A 15,081-nucleotide genomic window follows, 5' to 3' on the forward strand; every position below is an offset into this window, starting at 1 on the left:
TCCTTCCTTCTTTCTTTCCTTCCTTCCTTCCTTCCTTCCTTCCTTCCTTCCTTCCTTCCTTCCTTCCTTCCTTCCTTCCTTCTTTCCATCCTTCCTCATTCTGGACAGTACCAGCTCTCAATCTGAATTTTGACATCTTCTAATTGTCTCCTACTGTTCTTTTCTAATTCAGTCTAGTCCCCTCTCCCTATTCTAACTCCCAGGTCAGAGGGATGGGAAGCAGTAGTTGCAAGCTGGGACCCAAACACAGCCGAAACATAAAGTTTTTGGTGTAACTCTCATGTCTTTTCTTTGGGATATTGGGCTCAAGTGATAAGTGGTCTTTTTTTTTTTTAATAAGGCCACCAACCCCGCACAGAGGGACCTGGCAGGCCCTAGAAGAGTCAAGGGTGGAGAGGGGGGTGAGGGGAAGAAAGAGATGGCAAAAGGTAATGTCATATCAAGGATTGGGAACTTTGTTTTACCAAGCAGTTTCCATAACGTATCCAAAGTGGGTGGGTGTGCAGGAGAGGGTCTAGGAAAGGTCAGAGGGAGTATGAGTATTCAAGGTAAATTGAGTGGGAAGCGAAAGTATATTTGTTTATGTATTTAGGGGTGGGGTGAGGGAGGTGAAGCTAGATAGGCAAATCCAGAGTGCATTCTCCCATATCTCCAGTGTTTTTTTGGGTGCAGTACATTGGAGCCTTAAGCTTGTCTAGGTGTTCTTGAAGGAGTCTGAGGTTTATTACTCCAGGAATGTGTGTGTGGGGGTTGCAATGGAATAAACTCTTACAGGACAGGAGCATTGAGATTGAGATTCCACAGTCACCTTCCTCAGTCTATAACTTTCTGGGGGGCCTATTTTTAGAGATAATTTAAATTGTGGTCCGGAATGGCTCTAGGGGAATAGAAATGGGGATAGGGGTTACTGGATGTTGCCTGGAATATGTGTCACAAGGTAGGCTGACTGGAGACCTGGTATGGTGAAGTCTAATTTTTCTCTTCATCCATTCCCATCTTCCATCAGAGCGGGAGACGGAGTGAGTCTAGGACCGAAAGACAAGGGGAGAAAGCTTCCCATCTTACAATATGGGATGTGTTCGGTGAACCTTTACATAAACCTTCCACTTCTACTTCTTTTTCTACCCAAATTTACGTTGGAAGAAGGGTTTTGAATAACTTTTCCGGACAAACACAAACACACACAAACATCTTTCATTCCTCTTTGATAAGTTTGGGAAAGATCTCTGAACCGGGCAGAAAGCCTGTGACCAAGAGAAAGCCAAACTCCCCAAGGTAAATCCGGGACTGAGGAAAACTCCTTTAATAGTCAGTCTTAGGTTTTGGAAGAGGGAGACTGTGTTAGGGCGAACAGTTAGGGAGGTCTGTACTTACTTCTTTCCCGGGAGGTGAAAGGGGGTAAGTTTCAGGACTCCCACTTGGGCATTTAATCGTAGATCAGCGTGTGAATGTTGGGGGGCAAATGGCTAGTGGGTTGTGGGTGAAGATTGTGGTTGTGTCAGACTTGGCTTCGCTCTCTAATCTCTCGGTCTCTTTGGCCACAGTGGGGTGGGGCTGGCCCGGGCTCACTTTGAGAAGCAGCCGCCCTCCAATCTGAGGAAATCCAACTTCTTCCACTTTGTCCTGGCCCTCTATGACAGACAGGGGCAGCCCGTGGAGATCGAGAGAACCGCCTTTGTGGGGTTCGTGGAGAAGGAAAAAGTAAGTGGGGCGCAGAGGCGCACATCCAGCCTGACCGGTTGCGTTAATCCTTTTCCTACCGCATCCCTTTTCCCCAGTGCCGGGAGGAAGCGCCTCCTTTGGCTCCAAAAACCCCACTCCAGGAGCTCTCGAAGGTTAAATTCAGTCACTTAGTGCATTACAGATTAAGGCCCATAAAGTCTCCCTTCCCTCCTGTGATAGTGTTCCTATTCGAAATAATAAGCCGGGTATTTAGTACAGCGTTCCTTTTAGCAAAGTTATCCAGCTGAGTGCCCCAAGCTGAGGAACCCGATGTCCTGTTAAAAGGCGATGCCACCCATCATTTCCTCTGCCCTCCACTACTGACCAGTCCTGAAGCTGCTCAACTTGCTGGAGAAAAAGGAAAAGGCAAAGATATAGGAAACAATTTTAGGAAGTCCCTTTACACTCTTCGATTCTGATTAGGACAATTTTGTGGCCTTGAGGCTCAGGTCTTGTTTTCAGTAGCCAGAGCCTGAAGAGCTTTGCTCTCTTTTGGAAGGTAGAGGAAAAGGTGAAGGTGACTGGAGCTGGAAGTGTGGAAAGCCTTGTGTTTATATCTCTGTTTCCTTTCCTCCAGTTCCCCTCGGGTATCTACTACACCTTCTCCCGGGTTGACCCAAGCGAGAAAAAGTACAGCAAGTGTCCTGGAGTTAGGCAAATGGTTCTAGTTGTGGTCTCTCATTCCCAATCCCAATTTTTTCCCCCTGTTTGTGCGTCTTGTGGAAATCTAGGAAGCCAACAGCGAAAAGACCAATAATGGGATCCATTACCGACTCCAGCTCCTCTACAGCAACGGTGAGGCCCTCAGCACCTTCCAGGCACCCCTCTCCTATCATTCTCCTCCAACCCCTTCCCAAGGTTTCATATCCAGGTCAGGAACCCCTTGTAGCCATGAAGCCCCAGGAGTAGGGGAAATGGATAGAGAAAGCCTCAGCCGCCCACTATGTCCATCCGTTTAATTTTCCTTTCTACTCCAATTTTCCAAACTGGCCCCTTCTCTTCCACTTCCAATCAGCCCCAGGTCTTTAAATCTAGTTCCAGGGGAGCTTAAGTAGGCAGGTAGCTCTTATAGTCTGGGGCCAGTCTCCAATTCCCTCCTACCATCGGGTCAAGGGAAGGGTTTTCCCTGGAGCCGAGCTTTCTGAGGTCCTTCGGGGCCCTGGTTTGTCCCTACCTCTGGGCCACACATCCCTTCCACTCTCCACACCCCGGGGTGCCCCCCACTCCCACCCCGGGGATAAATCCAATAGGGGCTCCCAGCTTAGGGGAGCAAGGCAAACTGCACTGCAGACTAGTCCAGCAGCTCTTCAAGTCTCCAGCCCACCTCCACAGGTTCAGGGCCTGGGGTTCCTGTTTTAAACCCCATGGATACTATCCCCCAGCTCTCTCTTAGTACTAGGTTCTTTGACGCCTTGGACTTTCCATGGGGAAATTAGTGGGAAGGAGTGAGGGTGAGCAGCCCCGGGTTTCGGGGGAGGGGGAGAGCATTCTGAGCAAATTTGGTGGCTACAGAGGGGCTTCATGCCCAGGCTCTCTATGCAGGGTTAACAGAGGGTCTTAAACCATTCCGAACAATTTTTATCCACTTTCTTGAGCTAAAAAGGTTAACTTGCAGACAAACAAACTTAATTTTGTCTCTTCCCCACCCGCCTCTCCCCACTCTCCCTTCTTGGGTTTGTTTCAGGTATAAGAACAGAGCAGGATTTCTACGTCCGCCTTATTGACTCCATGACTAAACAGGTAAGTTGGCTTCAGAATTTTGTGGTGCAGGCTCCCCTTTCTGTTATCACATGCCTCAAGAATGCTTAGCCGCCGCCGGTTCTTCGAAGGGGTCTTGGGCCCAGCGGTAGGGAGCCCGGGCTGGAGAGGAGGAGGGTGGGAGTTGTGATAGATGATGATGATGGCTGCGAGATCTCGGGGCAAATTTTGCACAGGAGAGCAATTTAGACTTATCAAGGAGGGGTGAGAGGGAGTGAGTATCCTGGTTCTTTCTCTCAGCAGGGATTCAGACCTTTTACCTCAGAAAGGTACCAAAGGACTTTAATTTTCCAGCCCTATGTTACATCGCTACTTCTCCGACCGCACCCCCCTCCCCGAACCCCTGGAAGGTGCTAGCTGGTTAGGGGCGGGGCCACCTGAGGCCACTCGCAGTGTCCCACCTGCGGGAGTGGGGCGGAGGAGGGCTGAGGCTGCTTGAGGGGCAAATGCCAGGTGCAGGTGACGAAGGGGGGCCTCAGTCTCTTGGGATGCCTTGAGGCCCCTCCCCTGAAAGCGCGTCTCAGCCTCTTTTAATTAGGTGCCATTAGTTGCCGAGCTAGGGCAGCCGAGGGAACGTAAGGGTTGAACTTTCTCTGACCCAGCCTGGGCATAGTTGGGGGAGCAAAGGGTCCTAGAGGTTACTCCGAGGGGGACCCGAGGACCGTGTGATCCTCCCGGTTCTGAAGAGAGTGACAGAAGGGCACCCCGAGACGAAGGCAGGCATCAGGTTCTTCTCTGCAAGTTGAGATGGGGGAGACTAGGGATCCTCAATTGTTCGGGGATATTCTGAAAGAAAAAAAAAATCCTCCAGCTTTACTATTGGTAGGAAGCCAGGCAACATGAGCGAGCTTGTGGTCTTAAAGGTGCATAAGCTGCATTTCTTTAAGTTTCCCAACACGCGAGTGTCAAACAATCTACATTAAGGCTGAGTTATGGCTTAAAAGGTACAATTATGAGCAGTCACAAAAGGCGGCCTGGTCTTTTAATTAGGCAAGGGAGCTTTCTCGTTAAAGAAAAAGTTTTAGTTTCAGAATTAAGCAGCTAGTTCGGTACCAGAGAAGGGGCTTTGGTATCAGAAGAGAAAAGAGAGAAGAAAAGCTTTGTTTATTTGGATGGGGGGTGGGGTGGGGGGTGGTGGAAACAAAAGGACAAAGAGGAAAGTTATCCATCTTACACCAGTCACTAGTGCAGTGGGATATTTATCATTTATTTACTGTATTTGTGGTTTCTTTATGGTAGCTTTCTTAAAAGGGAATGTGGTTTGCCTTATTCTATATCCAAGTTCATATCGTTATAGGTAACCTTGATAGGGGGATAAATCTTTGTTTTTAGACAGGGTATATGCCTTGCATGTGTGTTTTATTTTTAGTCTGGTAAGATGTTGAAATAAATTACAATTATTCATCAAGTATCAATTTAATAACAGCTCATTTGATTGACATCGTTTCTTAAACAGAAAACATGAGTATAATATTTTTATCTACACAGTAAATTATGCTTTGAATTTGAAGCTCTTATGCATGCTCATTAAAATATATTTAACTTCTCTAAAATAAATAGACTTATTGAAGATTCAGCTATTAGTTGATTTAGCATAGTAAATTTATCTCATGCACATTTAAACTTGGCCCTATGTTCTTTAATTAATTCAAGTTCTCTTATCAGACCAAGATCTTTTATCAGAGTCCTTTTGAGATTGTTTTATTTTTCCAAAAAAGACAAAAGTATACCTCTAAAAAGAAAAGAAACAAAAAACCCTCTTGAAACCTCAAAGCCTCCTTTTCAACAACTTAAATTTTTGGCATGTTGTTTTTTTTTCTGACCACAAAAATAATCTCTTATGAAGTTTTGTTTTTGAGAACTATCTTTGAAGCTCCTGAATATCTTTCCTGACATTCTAACTACAGGGGCAAAAGAAGGGAAATATGAATGATTATAAGGCCTACTTATGAAACTATGAACTCACAAATATTCAACAATATGCAGTGTGGTCCTCAGGAGCTTGCCTTTTTTTCTTTCCTTCTGGAGAATTAATTTGTGTATGTTCAAAATAGTTCCTTTGACTTTAACCAAAACAACAAATAGCACTCTATTTTGTTCTCCTCATTATAGTGTAAGACAACTACAAATATAAAAATTATCATCAAGAATTTATCTGCATGTGATTTTTACAAAAATTACAGCAACAGCTAACTTTGAAACTAGTTTAAAAAATGAAATCTTTGGTTTCTGTAGGACTGTGATCCCAAATTCATTTTCTTAACAAAGTTGTGGAGCCTAAGAAAAGATTCAGTTAAGACACTGTTTGACCTCTTGATCTTTCATGTCAATCCATTAAGCTATTGAGCAAAAACTATAGTTTCTTTTTAAAAACTCATAACATATATATGATGAACTACTGCTAGAGAGAGAAATATTCTATGAGATTAGAATTACAAATAAAAATTAAGCTTTTTTGGGAAGTAACAAAGAACTGTAAAATTCATTGTCATTAACTTTCTGAATTTAGCTTGATATTAAGAAAAAGGCAATTTATAGTAGAGCACCTTTTTGCTTTCAAATTAGATACACGAACATCAGTACCTTCTTTGAAATGTTCCCCTTGAAAGGTAATACCTGCATAGTATCTGGTGGATTGTTCTTTGATTATGTATTATGAGAACAACCGTTTTAGAAGCAGTTTACACATAGAGTTAATGTAACAGTCTCTAGAAAGTAGACTATAATGATGAAACATAACCTTACACAAATGTGACAATATAATTTATATTTTAGTTTTAATGAGTAATACAGTAAATTTTCTTTTACCTTCAAACTATCCAATTGTAATTAAACACCAAGTCTGACTTGATATTTGTTAAATTTTAATTCAAGTTAAATATACAATGGCCCTCCAGTCAGATATTCGGTATTCTAATAGCAGAGACTTGAAATAAGCTAGCTAATTAAATGATTACATTTAAGTTAAGCTCTTTTAAGTAGATCAGGTTTTTTTTTGATGCTAGAAGCACATATTTGCATACATGATAATGTAATTATAATGATATGAGGAGTTCTGGTAACACCACAAAATGTCAATGATCAGGATGACATTCTGACCATCCTGGTGTACTCTAATAATTGCCTTGTTCCTCTTTACACTTGTTCATTTCGCAGTTGCATTTTTAACATGTAAAGTTACATCCTTGATCCACAAAGTTAAGATGAACTCAAAGGGACATTTTAAGGAAATTAAATCCATTGTTAATCATATTATCTTCACATTCACATAGAATGCTTTTGAGCTAGTCTGCCTCTTTAGAGGGATGAGACCAACCAAGAATAAATTCAACCAACCAAGAAGTACTGATATGACACAATAATTCACACCTTTCAAAGTGTCTCATTAAGCTACTTAGGGGAAGAGACTAATATTGGAGAAGAGAGAGAGAGAGAGAGAGAGAGAGAGAGAGAGAGAGAGAGAGAGAGAGAGGATTATTATTATTATTATTATTATAGGCCAATATGGATAATGAGACCCCTTTTCTAGCCACAAAATAATAAAATTTTCAAAACCCCCTGCCCTTTCCCAAATAGAAAATACTGGAGAGGGTCACTTCAGGGATAGTTATTCAAATTGAGTTTAGCAGGACTAAAAATAGGTTGTTTTTTGTGTCATTGCAGTTTTCCGTGTTCCATTAGAGAGCATGCAAAACCCTGCAGGATCCAAAAGTTTGTAGCTGTTGCTCACAGAAACAGCCATCATCTACTGCAGAAGTGCAAATGAACCTTGTAGGGGAGGTCTGAGGGTTAAATGTGCTTCATACTTTCATGCTGCATTCTGAAATGTGACTGAGAGCTTCAGTAAGTCACTTAGCTTAAAAAAATTTATTTGCCACCCCCCACTTCCTCCTCCCATCTTGTTTTTTTTTTTTTTTTTTTTTAAACAGTGACAATTTACTATTAGGAGATAGTGAGCAAAAATCTAGTGACAACACAAGGGATGTGTCTTGAGAATTTCATCTGCCGTTTTCTTTTTCTGTGTGCGTATGGATATTAAGGCAGGTGATGAGGTTAAGTTCTAAAAAAGTCCGGCTACAGTGGGAGTTTCAAGCTACACTAATCAGAAAGACTGTCAGATTTCTGTGAACTATCTTTTATATATTTGTTTTGACTCCCCCAATAACTTTAAACTATTGGTGCAAGTGCATTTTTTTCTATTGATTGCTTCGTTATATCTTGCCACGTTTGCATAGATTTGATTAACAACCCTTTTAGTGAATAGTTTTTCATTGGTAGATAGACACATTGTTGTTATATCGATAAATTCTATAGGAATTCAGTAGATAGAGAGGTTGATTTCAAATGTAAAAAATGACAGGGTAAGTATACAGGGAGCCAGATTTTCGCAGCTTTCTCTTTCCTTGGTAATATGTCAAAAACGCAGGTGATTTTAATTTTCTTGCACATAGAGGAATGAAGAAGTTTGGAATTTTTATGCATGATCAGGACCTGTGTTTGGGAAAATGTAAACTCATCACAGTGGAAAATGTGTTGTTTGGAGTCTGGGGGTGAAAACAAAGCTGATGATTTTGGAGAGACTGCCGGAGCCAGATGGCCTAGTGCATTCCCAGTCTGGCAGTCCAACTGCTCCCTCCTGTATAATATACAGCCATTTGTTCGGGGATATTTACGCTAGAGCTGTTTCCATGTGAATGTTTGAACAGCATTAAAAATGAACAATATTAGGAATAATACATTTATTGAGTTTATATGGATACAATGATAGCTTTATCTATAACAGAGAGTGATAAACAGAGTTTAGATAATGGTGAATTTTGTTTATATTTGTTGAACAAGAGGCTATTTGGAATTTGATTCTAGACAACATATCGCTAACTTATTGTGATACTGGGTTCATGGAACCAATTGGATATAGTCACATATATTTAAATATATTTTCAGTATTTTTCTTGCTTCTTCTCAGGAAAGAAATTTGGTGACTTGTTAGATGAAAAGACAGTCTTATCTTCTGGTAGTTATAGGATACTTTCTTTTTTGAAATAACTATACATCCTGAAGTCAAGTGCTTTAGGTACATGTTCCTTTTTAAATCAGTGCTGTGATGTGGCTGAGCAATAAAGTAAATATGATATTCCTTCACAATGAATTCAGTTCTGAAAACAAGTCTGCTTAGGTGCTAAGCTGAAATGACATCAGCAATTTGCCTATCACTGGTCAAGTAGATGAATGGGGACAAAACTTTTTCATTTTCTTTCTACAATGAATATTGGATTTGAAATAATTGTTGAGAGGGGATAAATGTCTGATTTGGTCGTCTCTTCACTGTCACAGGTCAATCTATAGCCAGAGATCTGATCTCTCTCTATTTTCTAGGCCAGCATTATAATGACATCTTTATTTAATGATGAGCAGGGGAGAGTTTGAAGCTGAATATGTTGTTTAATTGCATATCGTGGTAACCTTGTAGGTGTTCATATTATTTTATGATTGGTTCCAGGTTTGAGTAAGTTGCTACCAAAGGGTCATTCATTGACAGTCTATGCTCATAGGCTTCTATGGTCACCATTTCTGGTAGAAGTGATTACTTTGAATGTTTGCGTTTGAGAATTCGTAATTCTCAAAAGTGGCAAGGGAGGACCTAACTTCTGGCTAGCCTTTTATTTGTATGTGCATGTCTGTAGATATTAAAAACAGACTGAGACATTTAATGTTATATTTTGACTTAAGTGGGAAATTAGAAATTTCATTACTATTAGGCAGCTGTTATTTACCAATAATGACCTAGTTGCTACTGCTTAGTTTCATACCCAAACTGACTCCTTTAAATCAAGCATTTTAATGTGGTCTAACACCATAGTAGAACCAAAGTCAAAGGCACTGGCCATTATGTATGGCATTCAAAGAGTTAAAATTATGAGCAATGTAAACAAAGAAAACCCAAGTATTTAACTCTGTATTTCCTTTGGCATTCTATTGAAGTGTGATCCTGGTGTCTATTTGCACATTTATTTTTAGCTCCTCTATGTGGTTGTCTTTACAGACACAGTAACTTTCAATTAACTTCTAAAACTCAGTAACTATTTGAGAAGACTAAGAAGGCACCCACTTAAAAAAATGTCCTTCAAAACTACAGCGACAGTGGAAGGATTTTTGTGTTCCTTTCCACTTCTATCTTTTCAAAGATGCCCCCGTTTAATTTATAATTGAGCATTTGAAATCTGCTATATTTCATTTTCTACCTATTAAATAATCAGTACAGGGAAGAGTTAGAAACGTTAGTAGTTCTTAGTTGTTTTTTTTTTTCCATGAAAGAAAATGATAGAAATTGATCTGGATACAACTTCAATTCAAAAGTTGGTAGTTGAAGGTCATTCCCCCATCCCCTCAAATGGCTCCCCTACTTTTATGTATAATTTGTGGTGGAAAAAAACATTAGAAAGGGTGGACTTTATTCCCACTTTTCTGCCTCTCAAATTTGAATCTGTTGTAGGGATTTAGACAGTTTGGTGGTTGGTTAAAAAAAAAGTTTGTTATTGATCTTATCAAGTTCTCAAGACTAAAAAGAACTTAATGAATTAAATTTCATTTTATTGCCACCCCAATGCTATCTTTCTACATATATCATCAAGTAGCTGGACTTAAATAGTTTTCTTCTTGATTTTGCACTTTCTCTTAAGTTGCAAGTCTCAACCTGATTCCAATTAATTGATTTATTTAAAGAAAAATATTTTAGGGCCTTTTTATTCTCTTCCAATTTAACAGCAACTCCTCTACCCTTCACCATTGATTAACAAATTGATTTATTTAAAACATTGTTGTCTCTGTTGCTTTTACTGAACAACACCATTCTCACTCTGAACAGGAACATGATTTACTATGTAAGATGAATATAAGCCTTCTTCTTTGTCTCTCTGTCTAGGTCCCACCCCAGCTGTCTATAAAATGGCTTCACTTAAGATAGCTGAATGCCGTTTATGTGCCTTTCTGATCTTCCAGCTGATCCAACCACCTCCCAAATCTTACTCCTGTCCTCCCAATGCACATTTTTATCAGAAAAAAAAATTCCCCAAACTTCTCCCTATGGTTTTGTCCAAAGACCTTCAACTTTCTTATCAGGTGTTACCTGCATACTTACTGAAGCATGGGATTAATTTGAGATAAATGTTGAAAATAGGTATTTGATTTGTGACTGTCTACCGTGTAGGCAAGTATTAGAGATCTTAAAGGACTAAAAAAACAAAACAAAAACCAGGTCTAATTTGTAGTTAGCATTCGGCCTAAGTTTACAGAAGACCCACTGAGTCCGATGTACATATCAAATTAGATATATCCAACACTTATACACTGGACTTTCTTATAATAATGTCTTCTCCTTGAGGCTTGTAAGTGAAACTTACTTTATAATGCAGTCTGTTTGATCCTTTAGAAATTTCTTTGGATAGGGTTCAAGTTGGACCTTTCTGTCCCTGAATTCCATTCTATCATGAACAGTGTAAATTCAGGTTCTAGTGTATTTTAAAAGATTCCAATCCTGCAGACATAGTAAAGTAGTAATACCTCCTCTTCTGTCTAAAGTTTCAGAAGTCATAGAGGCAGTATTTTTCTTGCCTTGCGTGAGAAAACAAAACAAAACCAAAAAATACCACCCAAATACCACCCTAGGGAAAGGGAGAACAGACACACAAACAACTGCAGGCTCTCTTCCCTCCTCCCCCTCTGGCCCCTGGTTTCTAGCATTTTCATAACTCATCCAATTCACAATTTCAACAGTTGATGCTGAAAGTGCCTCCTTTTCGACTATGTCTGCTGAAAGCAAAGATGGTTTGGCATTCTGGTAAAAAAGGAGTGTTTACAGGGAACATAGAGCAAGTGGTATTCCATTGCCAAAGACAAAAACACATTTTCTGGGAGATCACAGTTCACATTATGTCATACTGGAGTTAGGAATATATTTACAAGGGTAATATTGTTTTAAATTAATATCATGATAGACCGAACTTCCCCTCAACTGTGTGGGGGAAAAAGATTGATATTACCTAGGGGCAAAAGGATCAATAAAGTTAGGCGGTTTGATGTGGCCAATGTGGTTTGATATGGGTCATATTAAAAAAGTCCTATTAAAGTGAGATAAAGCTACTCATCACCCATGTTTGAACTTATATACCTTTCAGTTTCTACATAATATACTTCCTCACCACGTATGTAAAAAAAAGCTTTTGATATTTATGTCATCTTGCATTTGGAAGTATTTTAGCTAAGCTAACATTGTGTCATTACAGAATTCTATTTCAACTCAACTTTGAGGTTTTAAAAAATATGTAGATGCATTTAACTTTGGAAGAAAGGACTAAGATGAAAGGGAAGTTATCAAGGATATTTAGGAGAGCATGTAAATAATTTTGGGTCACTGGGATCAACAAAAATATGTCAGGATACATTTTATGTCTACATGTATCTCTCTCTCTACCTCATTTTCTTGTAACCCTGAATTGGATCTAAGCATATATGACACAAACTTTAAAAGTTTTGTAGAGGTGACTATGATAAGCAAAATAATTTTTCATTTTTGGAACATTTGTATTTTACTTAGGGTATTTATTCTACTTAAGCATCTTATTAGGCAGTAAAAAGGAAATGTTTGAGAATATAAGATTATGGTAGGCTAATGTTAGAAAAATATTATCTTACACGATCCAGCAAGATACTTTAACTTCTTTCTCATTTATTGATCTTTTCATTTTTTAATTTGCTTATGGATCATAAAATGCCCTGTTAAAGCAACCGTTTCATTTTTCTACTCCGATGAGGACACTGTGACCACAATTTGCTACTTAGTCATGCTGTTACTTTCACAGGTTTGGGTTTAACTTTAAGTGGAATTAAAACTATTCTATCACATTTAGCTTCAAAAGCGAATGACTTTTTTTTCTTAAAAACCAGTGGAGAAAAGCAGATGAGATAGCTGAATATACTAAGGATGCTTTGGAGTTAATTTAAGTAGTTTTGCTACCATGAAGTTAAGGGTTATGTAAATGTGTGAAAGTCTAATTTTATTAACAATTTGAAATTGTGTTATGTTAGGATTATGCAGTGATACAGTGTTAGTTCAGCTAAAATATATCTTAATACAAAACGTCATGGATTCCAATAGCTGTACCTTCTTTGGCACAGAAATTAACATGTAGTAAGGAAATATTGTGTAGAGGTTAAAAGAGAGGCTAGTACGCTAAAGTCACAAGTTACATTCCTTATGAACTTAAGCAAAACATGCAAGTTCTAAGTGCTTTTATACAAGGAAAACAGTCTTGGCTTAGAGTGTGGTTTGGGATTCTTGGTTCTGAGATTCAGATGAGAATTTTTAGTTGAGTGTGGGCAGTTTGATGGCTCTTCCTCATTTTGAACATATGTCAGTGAGTATTTCTGTTTGGGTGGGTGAGTCTAAGAAATGAAGCAGGCTCTCCGGCTTGTTATAGTACAGAAGGATTTCCCCCAAATAATGATTCACATTGATGATGACAGAGTAGTTAAATGGGCTAGTTAGTATCACCCCCACTTTCTTCTTAGTTCACTTCCCTAGAACATTTAATTTCAGGGCTGAGAGAGATAAAGTAGTGAGGCTATCTCATGAATGCATTCTTAAAAACTTACAAATATACCAGCTGCTTTCAGTTTTTTTTCCATGACACAACCAAAAAGTTGTCAGACACTCTGATTCTTATCCCTTCCTCCCTTGACTATCCTTCCCACCCGATCCCCATCATTGGTTCATTTTTATTTTGTAGGGCATAGTGATAGAGACTGAACTTGTGATTTCATTGGTATAGGCAAATCCCAGGCAAGGAAATCCCTCTAATGATGCAGGCCAGTGTTTTCTCAACAATTTAACAATCTCAGAGAGTTCCCTAGAGCAGTGGGAAGTTAAGGGACTTGCCCAGTGTCATGTAGCCAATACGTGTCCGAGGCACATTCTACTCAATGATATAAAGATACTCATAATAAGGGGATTGAAATTGGCTTGATCTTCAACAATATATCTTGAAACAGTTGGTAAAGCAAAGCATTCTGCTGGGGAAAGCTTCTTGGCTGGCAACAATAGTAAACTATTCAAGTACTGTATTGCGATAATTTGTTTTCTTCCAATTGGATTCCTTTTTAACCAAAACCATGCTTATGCTTACAGGCCATAGTGTATGAAGGCCAAGACAAGAACCCAGAAATGTGCAGAGTTTTACTCACACATGAAATCATGTGCAGGTAAGAATTATCTTGTTTTCCTTTAATTAGCAAAGAGACGATAAATTTGCATCTCAAATCTGGGTTGAAAAGAAGTCTATTTTAAGGCATTCATTTATCTTGCTTCCATAAGATGATCTAAAAAGAACAGTTATACATGAACACTTAGGAGTAAAGTATCAGGCATCACAGTCATTTTCAATTATTTATTAGATTTCATTCTGAAAAACATACATTTCCATTTTGATATCACAGTATTAATGGGCACAGAACAGCCTCCTCCCTTCCTCTCTTCCAATTGAATAAAATACAATATAATCCTTTTAGTGTTAATATATGCGCTCAACAACATTTCTGGTAAAATGAGTAAGGGTTCTTATTGATGTCAGCAGTCTTTTTCATTTTGGTTAGACTTGAAAATTATAGTTCCCCTTTTTAATTCTCCCACTTAAAATTATGACCACTCCTTGCATAAGCATATTTCCCCTTGAACTGAGTGTTGATTTTTTTTTTTTTGCTTCAGGATTGCAAATCTTAGCTACACAGTATATAATCATGATAATGCAGATAGTAATAATTCTCTGAAGTAAGTAAGCTTTTGGAGGGATGGGAAGGATTAGCCTCAGAAATATGTAAAAATTCATGTCCCCACCCCCCCAACCTGAATCTTCATATTTTTGTCTATTATTCTGAAGACAAGTGTGAGGGGCACATTCATTATGAGTTTCTATAGAAAAACTTGGGGAGCAGCCACTTATCCCCCCCATCTTTTAGTTTTTATTTTTATAAAAGTAACACCCCAGGCATATTATTATAATACATTTTAAATAATTGGATACAGTATAAAAATGCTTGAATGCAGCTGTGAAAGATAAGTGATTGATTACCCTGTCAGCAATACAAGCTCTATTTTGAGTCCCACTCTAACTGGTCACATCACCAGTTCTGATCAATGGGGTCCTTTGAGCAGTCTGCCATGATTCTGAGGGTTAATGTCCACTGTTCTTGGACTGGTGGAAAAACCAGTTTTTAAAATGAACAACAAGGAAACTCATTTTTTTTTAGCTTCTTTATTTTGTGTTTCCAGAATTAAAATGGAAATAGCTTTGTTTTCTCCCATGGCTAGGGAAATCACAAATATTTACTCAACATTTTCCTATTCTTACCAGTCTTCCCCTTCTTTCCCCAACCCCCACCAGCAACACCTTTCCCTCTATCTCCTAGCATACAACAACAAACTTTTAACATACCAGCCTATTATTATTATTTTTAATACATAGGCATCTAGCAGGTTCTCACTTCCTTGCCTTGTGAATCTGTTAATTAATACAAAAATAGTGGAGGTTTTTAAAAAAATATTTCACA

The 15,081-nt window shown here is 38.9% G+C and overlaps 1 protein-coding gene across 1 annotated transcript in view; it reads left to right on the plus strand.

The window, feature by feature from the left end:
• The window catches only part of EBF1 (EBF transcription factor 1), a 467,727-nt gene that overhangs the window by 14,633 nt on the left and 438,013 nt on the right, over nt 1-15,081 (plus strand). Inside the window, exons 4-7 of the mRNA XM_044659847.1 lie at nt 1,545-1,701; nt 2,454-2,517; nt 3,407-3,462; nt 13,664-13,737. Coding sequence (XP_044515782.1) covers nt 1,545-1,701; nt 2,454-2,517; nt 3,407-3,462; nt 13,664-13,737 — 351 coding nt within the window. The remainder of the gene's footprint in view (nt 1-1,544; nt 1,702-2,453; nt 2,518-3,406; nt 3,463-13,663; nt 13,738-15,081) is intronic.

This window comes from Gracilinanus agilis, chromosome 2 (genome assembly GCF_016433145.1).
Source record: "Gracilinanus agilis isolate LMUSP501 chromosome 2, AgileGrace, whole genome shotgun sequence".
NCBI lineage: Eukaryota > Metazoa > Chordata > Mammalia > Didelphimorphia > Didelphidae > Gracilinanus > Gracilinanus agilis.